At 44.7% G+C, this 15848-nt stretch overlaps 1 protein-coding gene across 7 annotated transcripts in view; it reads left to right on the top strand.

The window, feature by feature from the left end:
- Positions 1-15848, top strand: part of NAIP (NLR family apoptosis inhibitory protein) — a 41391-nt gene that overhangs the window by 21964 nt on the left and 3579 nt on the right. For 5 of the 7 annotated variants that reach the window (XM_001504041.6, XM_070233503.1, XM_005599639.4 and 2 more), the window contains 4 exons: positions 480-647; positions 1786-1938; positions 2304-2390; positions 4281-4445. In XM_001504041.6, the coding sequence (XP_001504091.3) occupies positions 480-647; positions 1786-1938; positions 2304-2390; positions 4281-4445 (573 nt within the window). Of the gene's footprint in view, positions 1-479; positions 648-1785; positions 1939-2303; positions 2391-4280; positions 4446-6245; positions 6395-15848 lie in introns of those variants that run through there. The other 2 variants (XM_070233505.1, XM_070233504.1) reach the window with 2 other exon arrangements.

The following is a 15848-nucleotide window of genomic DNA, read 5'->3' as shown; positions in this document are numbered from 1 at the left end:
AAGTCTGATTTATCTATTTTTTCTTTTTTGCTAGTGCTTTTGGTAACATATCTAAGAGTCCATTATCAAATTCGAGGTCATGAAGATTTACCCCTATGTTTTCTTCTAAGAGTTGTACGGTTTTAGCTCTCATATTTAGGCTGTGGGTCCATTTTGAGTTAATTTTGTATATGGTGGTGGGGGGGTAGAGGTCCAGCTTCATTCTTCTGCATGTGGAAGTCCCGTTGTCTCAGCACCATTTTTCAGGAGACGTCCTTTTATTTTTGTGACTCCAGACAGTAGCACGGGTCTTCCCATATAGTAGATAATCAGTAAATGCTGCAAAAAGCAGTATTCTCGTATATGTACTTTCTAAAAAAGAATGTTTTAGGTATGTGAAAGGTTTTCATATGAAAATAGCTTGATGAATCAAGACAGTTTTAAGTTTTCCATTTGGAACTCCTTACACTAATAATGGAGAGCTGTGTGCTGCTTTGCAGATCAACTCTTTCCTAATTTGGACAAGTTCCTGTGCCTGAAAGAGCTGTCTGTGGATCTGGATGATAAACAAAATGTTTTTTCAGTCATTCCTGAAGACTTCGTCAATCTCCACCATATGGAGAAATTATTGATCCGTATTGCAGCTGAGCATGGTCCTTCCAAACTAGGTAAGGGTGGCACTTGGACTGACTTATTTTTACAGCACTTGAAAGAGCTACTTGGCCAACAATTTATTTAAGAATTAAAACCTCCCTGGGTCTGAGGGGCCGCCTGTCTCCGTGGTAAACTGTGGGCATAGCATTCTTTCTCATTAAGGAAGCAGAGAGCCATTCGTCCTTACTGAGTCCTTACTACCTGCTAGGAATTGTTCTAAGTACTTGACAAATATCAACTCCTTTAATCCTCATGCCCATTCTATGAGGAAGGGCACTACTTTTATTCTCATTTTACAGCCGGGGAAATTGAGATATAAAGAGGTCAAATAATTTGCTCCAGGTCACCCAACTAAGGAAGTGGTAAATCTGCGATTCGAACACAGGAATTCTGACCGCTAAGTCTGAGCTCTGAGCCACTGGTATACTGCCTCTCCAAACAGTTTGTAGAGTTCTTTTCTTTCGTTTTGTTTAACTTGCTGTTACACTGCAACTTACAGATGTGCCAGGTCAGGGGAGGAGGTCTGCCAAGCCGTGGCGATCAGAAGCATCTTGCTCTTTCTCATCAGCCTATCCTCCTGGTTGATGGACAGCCTGTGCGGCCATCTTTCTTAAGTACATCATTTAGCAAAACAACTTAGCCTTCATCAATTTCTTGGTTTAGGACAGACAGAGGAAAAGTAAATGTCTGTGGAACTGACATGCAGAGTTGCATGCAAAAAAATTTAGGCAGCTGAAGCTGGAAGTGGTAGTTTTCTTAAATTTCTCGGCAAGTTTTGCATCCGTTCAGGTTTTGCTTCAGCATTGTCCTTGCTTTCGTGTCTTTGTATAGTATTCCTATTGGGTAAATGTCATGTGCAAACTTAGAGACATTAGGATGTCAAAGCTGAAGGTGACCTTACTGAGTCGATGTCCTCATTTTATAGAAGAGAAAACTGACCGCCAGAGAGGGTCAGCAACCACGAGCCCAAGTGCACAAGGCTTGCTAGTTAGAGAACTCAAACCTAAGCCCAAAGTGGCCTGATTCTTAGATCGTTCCATTGTGGTCCTTTCTTTTAATTCAGTATTGTTGAAATAAAATGTAAATGATATGGCTAATTCTGATAGAAGTTTGCAATCTTCTCTAATTTCTGAAATCTTTGATATTTTACAGTCAGATTAATTCAGAATTCTCCAGACCTTCAAGTTTTCCACCTGCAATGTAATTTCTTTTCGGATTTTGAGTCTCTCATGACTGTACTTGCTTCTTGCAAGAAACTCAAAGAAATTAAGTTTTCTGGACAGTTTTTTAAAGCTATCCCATTTGGTAAGAGCTATAATCGTAAAATTTTGGTTTAAGATGCTTCCATGGACACAGAGTCATTTTAAGCATTTTTTAAAAACAAATTTTAAGTATGCAATTGATGTCAAAGAACAAAACTATTGTAATAGATATCTGATCTTAAATGAATTCTCAAACAATAAGGTGAGTTTGTTTCTAGAAGTTTAAACATTTCTAGTTATCAGAATTATTTTCCAAGCAAAGATTTGTTTTATCTACTTAGTCATACTAATTAATTCAATCTGAATTATTATATTGATTTATATCACTTTTAAAATACTCTTTAAGCAGATTACTTTTTAGTATAAGAGACGTAGCTGACATGACAATTTTTATTTTCCCTTTTATAGTCATTGTTTTGCCAAATTTTACTTCTCTGAAGATGCTAAATCTTGGACACCAAGAATTTCCTGATAGGGAAACAGCTGAAAAATTTGGTATGTTTACAAAATAGTGCCTTTTACTTTTTCTTTATTCTCTTGCGCCCAATCCTTCTTCTCCTGTTTCGCCTTAGCTACAGCAATTGTGGTCGGTCTTAGCTGCCCTGCGCGTCAGGAGGAAGGGCCAGTGCTGCCCGTCTTCCACCCTCCAGACGCCTTGATCTCACTCAGCCTCATTCAAGGCAACGTCATCAGAGCGACTGACTTCTTAGAACACATACTTGGTCATTACAGCACTATGCAATTTCATTGTCAGGTACCCATTCCAAACATGCTGAGCCCCTGTTGTTTCAGAACTTTCTAGAATACAGGTAAAACTATCTTTTAATGTTAAGAAAACTCAGGATGTGAAAACCTCGATTTAACAAAATGGTACCTATAGAAAGAGCTCAAATACTTTCCCCAATTCTTTTCTTATGATCACAAAGTAAGGTATGCTCGTGGAAAAAATTCAAACAGGTGTTAAAAGATAAACTGAGGCATATTAAAAATTTTAAGAGTTTATTTGAGCAAAAATGGATTCGAATGGGACAGCACCCAATCTAGGAGGTGGAAAGGAGGAGTGCACAAAATGAAAGCCATTTATAGGCAGAAGGGGCGGGACAAGGAAGTTATACTGGCAAAAATTCGGGTTGGTTACTGCGAGGTTATTTTCCTTTAGAAGATGGCAGGGGTCTGTCAGGCAGATCACCTAACTGATCCAGGCCACTCCTGACTGACTGCTTAAGATTCCAGTTCTGGGAGAGTCTTGGTTTGGTGACGTGGGGCTTAGCATAAGGGACTCCACTTGGGGCCTGTCATCCTGTTTTTAACACAGGAAAATATAAGGGGAGTCGGTGGAGACATGAGGGTGGAGCAGTAACGCTCCCCAAACGATAGCGTGCTGAGACCTCGTCCTCCTCCTGTCTCTCTCCTGCCTTTGGAGGCGGCCCTGTGGGCGGGGAGGAGCAAGAGGGTGGAGGCGGCAGAGGCAGGATGAGGGCCAGGGAGGCGGCTGTGTTACAACCATTGACCAAGCAACAATACCTGGAGAACAATGAGCAAGTTTCGTCTCTGATGGAGAAGGAATTTATAAATGTTGCAAGAGGAGGCTGGAAAGGACTTTGAGGTGTCAAACTGCTGGTGTGCACTAAAAGTTTCTAACCTACTGTCATAGATGTCTGGATATCTGCGTGTATAGATCCCTGTATGTCTGTCTCTATACAGACACACACATATACGTATTTCTCGGCTCAGTCACCTGAGAGCCCAGGAAGCGCCTCGAAGGAACAAGATCACCAAATGCCCCGATCGGAGCTTTTAAACATTGGCATCCCTAAAAGTAACCAGGGGTCCATGGAGAAATATGGCTGATAAGGAACTGGGACAGGGAAAGTAAAAGATAAGCCTGGAACTTGGTTTTATGCTAGAAAGTGTTCAAAACATTTCCAGCCGTGAGGCTTCAGAAGTAGAGAACTTTCTAGAGATCAAGTGACCCATAACATACCACGCTAAGAGGGGTCAAGTGTAAAGGAAGGCTAGGCGAGTAGGGGACTGTGGGGTTCTGGTGCTGGGGGCAGAGGTAGAGATCACTGGGGATGACAGCAGGAGGTGGGGTGGGAAGGGAGCGGGCTGAAGGCACTGCGGAGCTAGGAGCGTGTCCTGGAGGCCAGTGGAAGCTTTGGGCTAAAGGAGGAACTGGAGCTGGGTAGGCATTCTGGACTGCAGTGCAGGAGGGGCTGTTGGGGGAGGGGGCAGTGGTTGTCTGGAGGATCAAGGTGTAGGCTGGGAGAGGATGTGGAACAGCCTCTGCGCTCCACGGGCCTCCTGGCCTGCGTGTGACTTTGAGGCTGTAGACTACCGTCGTTTGGGAACACAGGATGGACACTAGCCTGTCTCTTCTGCCAGCCTATACTTTAGGTTCTCTTGATAACCTGGAAGAATTGATCCTTCCTACTGGGGATGCCGTTCATCAAGTGGCCAAACTGATCGTCCAGCAGTGTGAGCATCTTCGGGGTCTCCGAGTCCTCTCATTTTACCAGACTTTGAATGATGACAGCCTCATGGAAATTGGTGAGCCACCCCCAGATAAACTGTTTCAGCTTGCATGAAAGCCAGTGGTCATACACCAGCTTTTTGCTGAAAAGTGTCTATAAAACATTTGTCCCCCAACAAATGTTCAACCCACTTTCTCAGTTTCGCAATTAACGCATCCTATTGTTCCCTCCAGTGTCCTCTGGACTTAGCTTCATCTGGGTCAGATTTGGAAGGAAAAGGGAGCCTCCCGTTTGAGACTCTGCAAACCCTTGTCTGTGTGTGTTCTTGACACCTAGCATTTCAGACACCTGGCCACAGACCCTCCAAGCAGTCCCATTTACAGTACTCTTTTTTTTAAAATTGAAGATTAATACACATCCAGAAAAGTACACAAATCCTAAGTGCACAGCTCAATGAATTTTCAAGTGCACATGCTTGAAAATGTTACGCACGCTTGGATAACAATCACTCAGATTAGAATGTGGAATATCACAAACGTGCCAGAAACCTCCATTTGTCCCTCCTCTGACACCACACCCCCTCCTTCCCAAAGGTGACCACTGTACTGATTTTTTCTCCAAACATTACTTTCACCTCTTTCACACTTCTGTGTGATGGCACCCTACACAGCAGGTACTCCTACGTCTCTGCCTTTCTTGGCTCAACATTCTGTTTGTGATATTCATTCATGTTGACGCACGGGCTGGAGCTCAGTGATTTTCACTGCTATGTATTATTCCATTGTGTGACTACATACACCCCAATTTATTTACCCATTCAATCGGAATTGGAGTTGTTTCTACTATTTGGCTACTTTGAATATGCTGCTATGAATATTCTTCTATGTGACTTTTGAGTTATATACGGAGGTATTTCTAGAGGTGGAATTTGAGTCATATGGTATAGATATACTCAGTTTTCCCTGGTTGTACCAATTTCCATTCCTACCAGCAGTTGTTTCACGTTCTGGCCACTACTTGGCATTGTCAGACCTTTCAACTCAGGCCATTCTGATGCCTCTGTAGTTGTATCTCATCGTGGATGATTTCTATTGGTGTATTTTTATATTTTATGATTGGTAAGTTTGGGCAAGTTATATTTTTCTAGAAATTAAAAAATTTATCTAAAGTTGCCCATATTATATATTTATAATCTTTTAAAATGTCTGTGTGATCTGTGGTAATAGTACCCCTTTTTAATCCTGATATTGGTAATTTATGCATTCTCTCTTTTTTATCTGATTGGTTTATCAATTTTATTATTTTAAAAATCTTTCTCTTTGTATCTTCATTCATTCCTTTCTGCTCTTACCTCTATTATCTCCTCCTGCTTCCTTTGGGTATAATTTCCTCTTTTTTTGTCCTGACTTCCTGAGCTGGAGAGTCAGAGCACTGACTTCTGGGTTTAGCTCCTTCTCAGGAGCTGTACATGTCATTTTCATTCTCATTTGGTTCAAATATTTCCTCATTTCAGTTGTCATGCTTTTGCCACTCCACTTATTTAGAAACGTGTTGCTTAATTTTCAGATAGTTGCAGATTATCGAATCTTTTTGTTCCTGGTTTCTAGCTTGATTTCACTGTTACCACAGAACATACACTGTATGATTTCAAGTCTGAAATTTGTTGAGATTTGTATTATGGGCTAGTATAATAGGGTAAATGTTCCATCTTCCCTTGAAAAGAATGAGTTTTCTGCAGTTCAAATCAAGTGTTGAGAGAACCGTTCAAATCTTTGATATTTTTATTGATTTTTTTGACTGCTTGTTCTATCAGTAACCGGGAAGGTGTGTTAAAATCACCCATTATGATTGTTGATTTGTCTTCTTTCCCTTTTAGTTCTGTTTTTGCTCTCTGTGTTTTAAAGCTCGGTACCTGCAGTTTAGAAATTGAACCCTGCTGGCAGATCAGCCCTCTTTACTTCTAGTAAGGTGTCTCGCCTTAAAGTCCGCCACTGCCGCACACGCACGCCACCGCGGCACACCCCAGCCACCGCGGCACACGCACGCCACCGCGGCACACCCCAGCCACCGTGTCACACGCACGCCACCGCGTCACACGCACGCCACCGCGGCACACGCACGCCACCGCGGCACACGCACGCCACCGCGGCACACCCCAGCCACCGCGTCACACGCACGCCACCGCGGCACACCCCAGCCACCGCGGCACACCCCAGCCACCGCGGCACACGCACGCCACCGCGGCACACGCCAGCCACCGCGTCACACGCACGCCACCGCGGCACACGCCAGCCACCGCGTCACACGCACGCCACCGCGGCACACGCCAGCCACCGCGTCACACGCACGCCACCGCGGCACACGCACGCCACCGCGGCACACGCCAGCCACCGCGTCACACACACGCCACCGCGGCACACCCCAGCCACCGCGGCACACGCATGCCACCGCGGCACACCCCAGCCACCGCGGCACACGCACGCCACCGCGGCACACGCACGCCACCGCGGCACACCCCAGCCACCGCGGCACACCCCAGCCACTGCGGCACACCCCAGCCACCGCGGCACACGCACGCCACCGCGGCACACGCACGCCACCGCGGCACACCCCAGCCACCGCGGCACACCCCAGCCACCGCGGCACACCCCAGCCACCGCGGCACACGCACGCCACCGCGGCACACCCCAGCCACCGCGGCACACCCCAGCCACCGCGGCACACGCACGCCACCGCGGCACACCCCAGCCACCGCGGCACACCCCAGCCACCGCGGCACACCCCAGCCACTGCGGCACACCCCAGCCACCGCGGCACACGCACGCCACCGCGTCACACGCACGCCACCGCGGCACACGCACGCCACCGCGGCACACGCCAGCCACCGCGTCACACACACGCCACCGCGGCACACCCCAGCCACCGCGGCACACGCACGCCACCGCGGCACACCCCAGCCACCGCGGCACACGCACGCCACCGCGGCACACCCCAGCCACCGCGGCACACCCCAGCCACCGCGGCACACGCACGCCACCGCGGCACACCCCAGCCACCGCGGCACACCCCAGCCACTGCGGCACACGCACGCCACCGCGGCACACGCCAGCCACCGCGTCACACGCACGCCACCGCGGCACACCCCAGCCACCGCGGCACACCCCAGCCACCGCGGCACACGCACGCCACCGCGGCACACGCACGTCACCGCGGCACACCCCAGCCACCGCGGCACACCCCAGCCACCGCGGCACACGCACGCCACCGCGGCACACCCCAGCCACCGCGGCACACCCCAGCCACCGCGGCACACGCACGCCACCGCGGCACACCCCAGCCACCGCGGCACACGCACGTCACCACGGCACACCCCAGCCACCGCTGCACACGCACACCCACCCGGCTGCGGCTGCTGTTTGCCCCTTACGTCTTCTTCCTGTTACTTTCAGTCTTTCTGTGCCCTTTATTTGGGGTGTGTCTCTTGTAAAAAAATATAGCTAGGTTTAAAAAAATGCAGTCTCTTAATCTTTTACTTCTAATTGGGGTATTAATCTACTTATATTTAATGTACCGATGATATAGTTGAATTTATATCTGTTTGCTGTTTATTTGTCCCACAAGATAGATGCTCCTTTTTTCTCCTTTCTTGCTTCATTTCTTATTCCACTTTCCCCATCTATGATCTTTTGAGTTCCACGTTCTCTTCGCTGTATCTGAGATATTAAGATGTGCGTCCCCGGGCTGTTAGACACTAATGCAAGGTAGGATGCTAGAATGCTTAATCCCGCTCACCTCCCTCAAGCCTTTCACATTGTTGTTGCCGTTTAATTCTACGTAAATTGAAACCCCAGGAGACAGCACTGTTTTAAACAGCTGTTTAGGGAGAGTTCCCACAGGGCCTGTTGCTGCTGCTCCTCAGTCTCACCTGCCTTTCCACGCAGCTGTCAGGGCTCACACCCCTCCTGCCTCGAGAATCCTTTACTGTTTCCTCTCACGTGGGTCCACTGGTAATGAATTTTCTCACTTTTTGTCTGGAAATGTCTTTTATTTTGCTTTTTTTTTTCCTTTTGAGAAAGATCAGCCCTGAGCTAAGTGTTGCCAATCCTCCTCTTTTTGCTGAGGAAGATTGGCCCTAAGCTAACATCCGTGCCCGTCTTCCTCTACTTTATACGTGGGACGCCTAAGACAGCATGGCTTGCCAATTGGTGCCATGTCCGCACCCAGGATCCGAACCGGCGAACCCCGGGCCGCCGAAGCAGAACGTGTGAACTTAACCGCTGGGCCACCGGGCTGGCCCTTACCTTTATACCTTTGTTTTTCAAATAGTTTTTTTCAGCGAGTACAGAGCTCTGTTTGGCCACTTATTTTCTTTCACATTTCCAGCTTCCGCCGTTTTTGTCGAGTCAGCTGTCAGTCTTTTTGTTGTGCCCTTGAAGGTGAGGTATCTTTCCCCACTCTGATGGCTTTTAAGATTTTTTCTTTGCTTTACTTTTTGGCAGTTGCTATGGACCGAACCGTGTCCCCTCAAAATTCAGGTGTTGAAGCCCCACCCTAAGGTCCAGTGCCCCTGGGTTTGGAGGCGGGGTGCCTTGTCATGGCCACCGGAGCAGACTAAGACGGCAGCTGTACCATAATATGCCTCGCCTGGTTTTCTTTATATTTATTCTGCTTGGGGTCGTAGAACTTACTGAAGCTGTGGCTTGATGTCTTTGATCAGTTTTGGGAAGTTGTTGGCTGGTATGCACATAGCTCCTGCCCAATTCTTTCTCATTTTTTTCTCCTCTCATTCTGCTGACAGCACAGCTCAACCTAATTTGGGGTCAGGGAAGGCCTCTTGGAGGAAAGGACATTTCTGTTGAGGCCTGAAGTAAGGCTGGCCCAAGCAGAGTTGGGAGGGGAGAGAGAAGACAGCATTTCAAACAGAGCAGTCATTCATATCACAGCCTGGAGTGAAAGAGGACCAGGCGTATCTGAGGGACTTGAGAAAAAGAGAGGAACATCTGAGCAAGAGGCAGGAGTTAGCTGTGAGAAAAGAGACTGGAGAGTAATGTCAAAGGCAGACTGGAGAGGGTTCTGTAGGCCATGTTCCAAAGGCTGCATCTCAGTTTGTCACTGCTCAGCACTGTTACTTTATAGATGTTACTAAAAGCAGCAACTTAGGACCTTTTCCTTAAAGCTTCTTTCCTCCCACTTTAAGAGGAAGAATTGAATAACATTAAATTTTATGGTCTTTCTCATCTCCATGTAACATAAATTATTACGTTGTCATCTTCTCCCTACATTAGGTCAAAGCCTTCTTTAGAACTTGAACCACGCACAGATCTGGGACCGGGAACCCCAGTCGCTCTCCCCCAAGAGCAGGTGTTCTCTCTTCCCAGCACACTCGCCTGGTGCAGAGCAGGAACACGCTTTGTGTTGATTGAATAGAGCAGGCTCGCTTCCCCACGGCTGCTTCGGGGCACGGCTGACAGGCCCCCGCCTCCCAGTAGTTAGCAGTGCTTGAACTTTACCCGCAGGAGCCTCCACTCAGACACATCACAGAGCCAGCGACCTACGCAATGCGGACTAGGGGTTATGATGAAAACAGGAAAGAAGGGAATGAATGTGGAAGGTCTGGGCTTTCTACAAGTCCCTCCAGAAGGGTCCTTCGTGTTTGGAGAGGAGAAATAGCTCTCGAATGTTCCTGGAGATACCTACTCAGGACACAGCTGAAGACATTTTCTCAGTACCTCTGCCTCTGAAGTTAGTCATGCTACAGCCCTGGGTTCTAGAGTGAAACCAAACCTTACCTTTGCCCAAATTAGGACAGGAAGACTTAGCAACTAAAAACAAAATCCTGGCTAGGCGTCCACTTCCAAAGTGGAGTCGACCTACATTAGAACCGCCTGTTAAGTGCCCAGGCGCCCCATCCTTCAGAACCCTCCGTCTCAGTAACGGGGGTCCCTTCTGCGCAACAGGTGGAGTGCCCGGTAGCAGGCAGTCAGGAGACCCAGTGTGAGCAATGTCACATCCTGTTCTCTGCAAGGGGAGACATGGTTGCTTCAACCTCTAATGTCCCTTCTAACTCAGCCTGTTTCTCAGCCACGCTGTGCCTCGACACTGTCCTCCTGGGAGACCAAAAGAGAAGCCCAAATTAGCACAGGACGGCAAGACCCTCCTAGGAAAAGTGGTTTCCGTGCTCTGGGGCTTAGCTGTACTTCTCTGGTTTCTGCTTCTCCCTGGGGTTTGGGCCAGGTAGTTCTTTCTTATCAGTTCTTTGGGGCTTTTTTTTTTTTTTTTTTTTTTTATTAATGTTATGATAGATTACAACCTTGTGAGATTTCAGTTGTACATTTTTGTTAGTCATGTTGTGGGTACACCACTTCCCCCTCCGTACCCTCCCCCCACCCCCCCTTTTCCCTGGTAACCACCAATCAGATCTCCTTCTCAATATACTAATTTCCACCTATGAGTGGAGTCATATAGAGTTCGTCTTTCTCTGACTGACTTATTTCGCTTAACATAATACCCTCGAGGTCCATCCACATTGTTGTGAATGGGCCAATTTCGTCTTTTTTTATGGCTGAGTAGTATTCCATTGTGTATATATACCACATCTTCTTTATCCAATCATTAGTTTCTGGGCATGTAGGCTGGTTCCACGTCCTGGCTATTGTAAATAATGCTGCAATGAACATAGGGGTGCAACGGACTCTTGAGATATCTGATATCAGGTTCTTAGGATAGATACCCAGTAATGGGATGGCTGGGTCATAGGGTATTTCTATTTTTAACTTTTTGAGAAATCTCCATACTGTTTTCCATAGTGGCTGTACCAGTTTGCATTCCCACCAACAGTGTATGAGGGTTCCTCTTTCTCCACAACCTCTCCAACATTTGTCGTTCTTGGTTTTGGATGTTTTTGCCAATCTAACGGGGGTAAGGTGATATCTTAGTGTAGTTTTGATTTGCATTTCCCTGATGATTAGCGATGATGAACATCTTTTCATGTGTCTATTGGCCATATTCATATCTTCTTTTGAGAAATGTCTGTTCATGTCCTCTGCCCATTTTTTGATCGGGTTGTTTGTTTTTTTGTTGTTAAGCAGTGTGAGTTCTTTGTATATTATGGAGATTAACCCTTTGTCGGATAAGTGGCTTGTAAATATTTTTTCCCAATTAGTGAGCTGTTTTTTTGTTTCAATCCTGTTTTCCCTTGCCTTGAAGAAGCTCTTTAGTCTGATGAAGTCCCATTTGTTTATTCTTTCTATTGTTTCCCTCAACTGAGGAGTTGCAGTGTCCGAAAAGATTCTTTTGAAACTGATGTCAAAGAGTGTACTGCCTATATTCTCTTCCAAAAGACTTATTGTCTCAGGCCTAATCTTTAGGTCTTTGATCCATTTTGAGTTTATTTTGGTGTGTGGTGAAAAAGAATGGTCAATTTTCAATCTTTTGCATGTGGCTGTCCAGTTTTCCCAGCACCATTTGTTGAAGAGACTTTCTTTTCTCCATTGTAGGCCCTCTGCTCCTTTGTCGAAGATTAGCTGTCCATAGATGTGTGGTTTTATCTCTGGGCTTTCAATTCTGTTCCATTGATCTGTGGACCTGTTTTTGTACCAGTACCATGCTGTTTTGATCACTGTAGCTTTGTAGTATGTTTTGAAATCGGGGATTGTGATTCCGCCGGCTTTGTTTTTCTTGCTCAGGATTGCTTTAGCAATTCGCGGTCTTTTGTTGCCCCATATGAATTTTAGGATTGTTTGTTCAATTTCTGTGAAAAATGTTCTTGGGATTCTGATTGGGATAGCATTGAATCTGTATATTGCTTTAGGTAGTATGGACATTTTAACTATGTTTATTCTTCCAATCCATGTGCAAGGGATGTCTTTCCATCTCTTTATGTCATCGCCTATTTCTTTCAAGAAAGTCTTGTAGTTTTCATTGTATAGATCCTTCACTTCCTTGGTTAAGTTTATCCCAAGGTATTTTATTCTTTTCGTTGCGATTGTGAATGGGATAGAGTTCTTGAGTTCTTTTTCTGTTAGTTTATTGTTAGTGTATAGAAATGCTACTGATTTATGCACGTTAATTTTATACCCTGCTACTTTGCTGTAGTTGTTGATTATTTCTAATAGTTTTTCTGTGGATTCTTTGGGGTTTTCTATGTATAAGATCATGTCGTCTGCAAACAACGAGAGTTTTACTTCTTCGTTACCTATTTGGATTCCTTTTATTTCTTTTTCCTGCCGAATTGCTCTGGCCAGCACCTCCAGAACTATGTTGAATAGGAGTGGTGAAAGTGGGCACCCTTGTCTTGTTCCTGTCCTCAGAGGGATGGCTTTCAGCTTTTGTCCATTGAGTATGATGTTGGCTGTAGGTCTATCATATATGGCCTTTATTATGTTGAGGTACTTTCCTTCTATACCCATTTTACTGAGGGTTTTTATCATAAATGGGTGTTGGATCTTGTCGAATGCTTTCTCTGCATCTATTGAGATGATCATGTGGTTTTTGGTTTTCATTTTGTTGATGTAGTGTATCACGTTGATTGACTTGCGGATGTTGAACCATCCCTGTGTCCCTGGTATAAATCCCACTTGATCATGGTGTATAATCTTTTTGATGTATTGCTGTGATCGGTTTGCCAAAATTTTGTTGAGGATTTTTGCATCTATGTTCATCAGTGATATCGGCCTGTAGTTCTCCTTCTTTGTGTTGTCCTTGTCAGGTTTGGGGATCAGAGTGATGTTGGCTTCATAGAATGTGTTAGGGAGTTCTCCATCTTTCTCAATTTTCTGGAACAGTTTGAGGAGAATAGGTATTAAGTCTTCTTTGAATGTTTGGTAGAATTCTCCAGAGAAGCCGTCTGGTCCTGGACTCTTGTTTTTGGGGAGGTTTTTGATTACCGTTTCTATTTCCTTACTTGTGATTGGTCTATTCAGATTCTCCATTTCTTCCTGATTCAGTTTGGGGAGATTGTAGGAGTCTAGGAATTTGTCCATTTCTTCCAGGTTGTTCAATTTGTTGGCATATAGTTTTTCATAGTATTCTCTTATGATCTCTTGTATTTCATTGGTATCTGTTGTGATTTCTCCTCTGTCATTCCTGATTTTATTAATTTGCGATTTCTCTCTTCTTTTCTTGGTGAGTCTGGCTAGGGGTTTGTCAATTTTGTTAATTCTTTCGAAGAACCAACTCTTTGTTTCATTGATCCTTTCTATTGTCTTTTTTGTTTCAATATCGTTTATTTCTGCTCTTATTTTTATTATTTCCCTCCTTCTACTGACTCTGGGCCTTGTTTGTTCTTCTTTTTCTAGTTCTGTTAGGTGTCGTTTGAGGTTGCTTACGTGAGCTTTTTCTTGTTTAGTGAGGTGAGCCTGTATTGCGATGAATTTCCCTCTTAGGACTGCTTTTGCTGCATCCCAAATGATTTGGTATGTCGTGTTCTCATTTTCATTTGTCTCCAGATAATATTTGATTTCTTCTTTAATTTCTTCAATGATCCATTGTTTGTTGAGAAGCGTGTTGTTTAGTCTCCACATTTTTGCACCTTTCTCTGCTTTTTTCTTGTAGTTGATTTCTAGTTTAATAGCGTTATGATCAGAAAAGATGCTTGATATTATTTCAACTCTCTTGTATTTATTGATGTTTGCTTTGGTTCCCAAAATATGGTCAATCCTTGAGAATGTTCCATGTGCACTTGAGAAGAATGTGTAACCTGCTGTTTTTGGATGAAGTGTTCTATATATATCTATTAAGTCCATCTGGTCTAATTTTTCATTTAATTCTATTATTTCCTTGTTGATTTTCTGTCTGGATGTTCTGTCCATTGGTGTTAATGGTGTGTTGAGGTCCCCTACTATTATTGTATTGTTGTTGATGTCTTCTTTTAGTTCTATTAAGAGTTGCTTTACAAATTTTGGTGCTCCTGTGTTGGGTGCGTATATATTTATAAGTGTTATGTCTTCTTGGTGGAGAGTCCCTTTTATCATTATATACTGTCCCTCTTTGTCTTTCTTTATCTGTTTTGCTTTGAAATCTACCTTGTCTGATATTAGTATAGCGACACCTGCTTTCTTTTGTTCATTATTAGCTTGGAGTATTGTTCTCCATCCCTTCACTCTGAGTCTGTGTTTGTCTTTGGGGCTGAGGTGTGTTTCCTGGAGGCAGCATATTGTTGGATCTTGTTCTTTGATCCATCCTGCCACTCTGTGTCTTTTGATTGGGGAGTTCAATCCGTTTACATTTAGAGTGATTATTGAGACGTGGGGGCCTACCACTACCATTTTGTGTCTTGTTTTCCGGTTTTCTTCAGTTTCCTTTGTTTCTCGTCCCATGGTTTAATCTGTTCTGATGTAGAGCTGCTACTCTCTGTTGTTGTCCTTCTACTTATCTCCTCTGCTCTTGGTTTTGTAGCCCCTTTCCTTTTTTGGATTTTTCAGGAATGAGGGTTTTCCTGAGGATTTCCTGAAGAGGAGGTTTTGTGGCAATGAACTCCCTTAATTTTTGTTTATCTGGGAAAGTTTTTATTTCTCCATCGTATTTGAAGGATATTTTCGCTGGGTAGAGAATTCTCGGCTGTAGGTTTTTGTCCTTCAGATTTTTGAATATATCATTCCACTCTCTTCTAGCCTGTAAAGTTTCTGCTGAGAAATCTGCTGATAGCCTGATGGGGGTTCCTTTGTAGGTTAGTTTCTTTTGCCTGGCTGTCCTTAATATTTTCTCCTTGTCGTTGACTTTTGCTAGCTTCACTACTATATGCCGTGGAGTTGGTCTTCTTGCATTGATAAAGTTTGGAGATCTATTGGCTTCTGTCACCTGAAGATCCATCTCCCTCACCAGATTTGGGAAGTTCTCAGCCATTATTTCTTTGAATAGGTTTTCTGCCCCTTTCTCCTTCTCTTCTCCCTCTGGTATACCTATAATCCTTACGTTGCATCTCCTAATTGTGTCTGATAATTCTCGGAGAGTTTCTTCATTTCTTTTAAGTCTTGCTTCTCTCTCCTCCTCTGCCTGCAACAATTCTATATTGCCATCTTCCAAATTGCTAATTCTTTCCTCCATATTATCGGCCCTACTGTTCAGAGCGTCTAGATTTTTCTTAATCTCCTCTATTGTGTTCTTCATTTCCAGTATTTCTGTTTGGTTCTTCTTTATCGTATCAAACTCTTTTGTGACATAGCTCCTGAACTCGTTGAGTTGTCGGTCAGAATTCTCTCTTAACTCAGTGAGTATTTTAATGATGGCTGTTTTGAAGTCATCATCATTTAGGTTATATATCTCATTTTCTTTGGGATTGATTTCTGTGTATTTGTTACTTTCTTTCTGTTCTGGAGATTTAATGTATTTTTTCATATTGCTTGATGATGTTGATTTGTGCCTCCGCATGGAGATAGAGTTTAGTTGCTCCTTTCACTTGTTTCAGCTGCTGCGGTGGGGGGAGCAGCTGTTTATACTTCACCAACCAGGAACCCTGTCCGTAGTTGCTAACTGGGCCTGG

The sequence above is a fragment of the Equus caballus genome, chromosome 14 (assembly GCF_041296265.1).
Source record: "Equus caballus isolate H_3958 breed thoroughbred chromosome 14, TB-T2T, whole genome shotgun sequence".
In the NCBI taxonomy this organism is placed as follows: Eukaryota; Metazoa; Chordata; class Mammalia; order Perissodactyla; family Equidae; genus Equus; species Equus caballus.
This window is presented reverse-complemented; position numbering and strand designations above follow the sequence as displayed.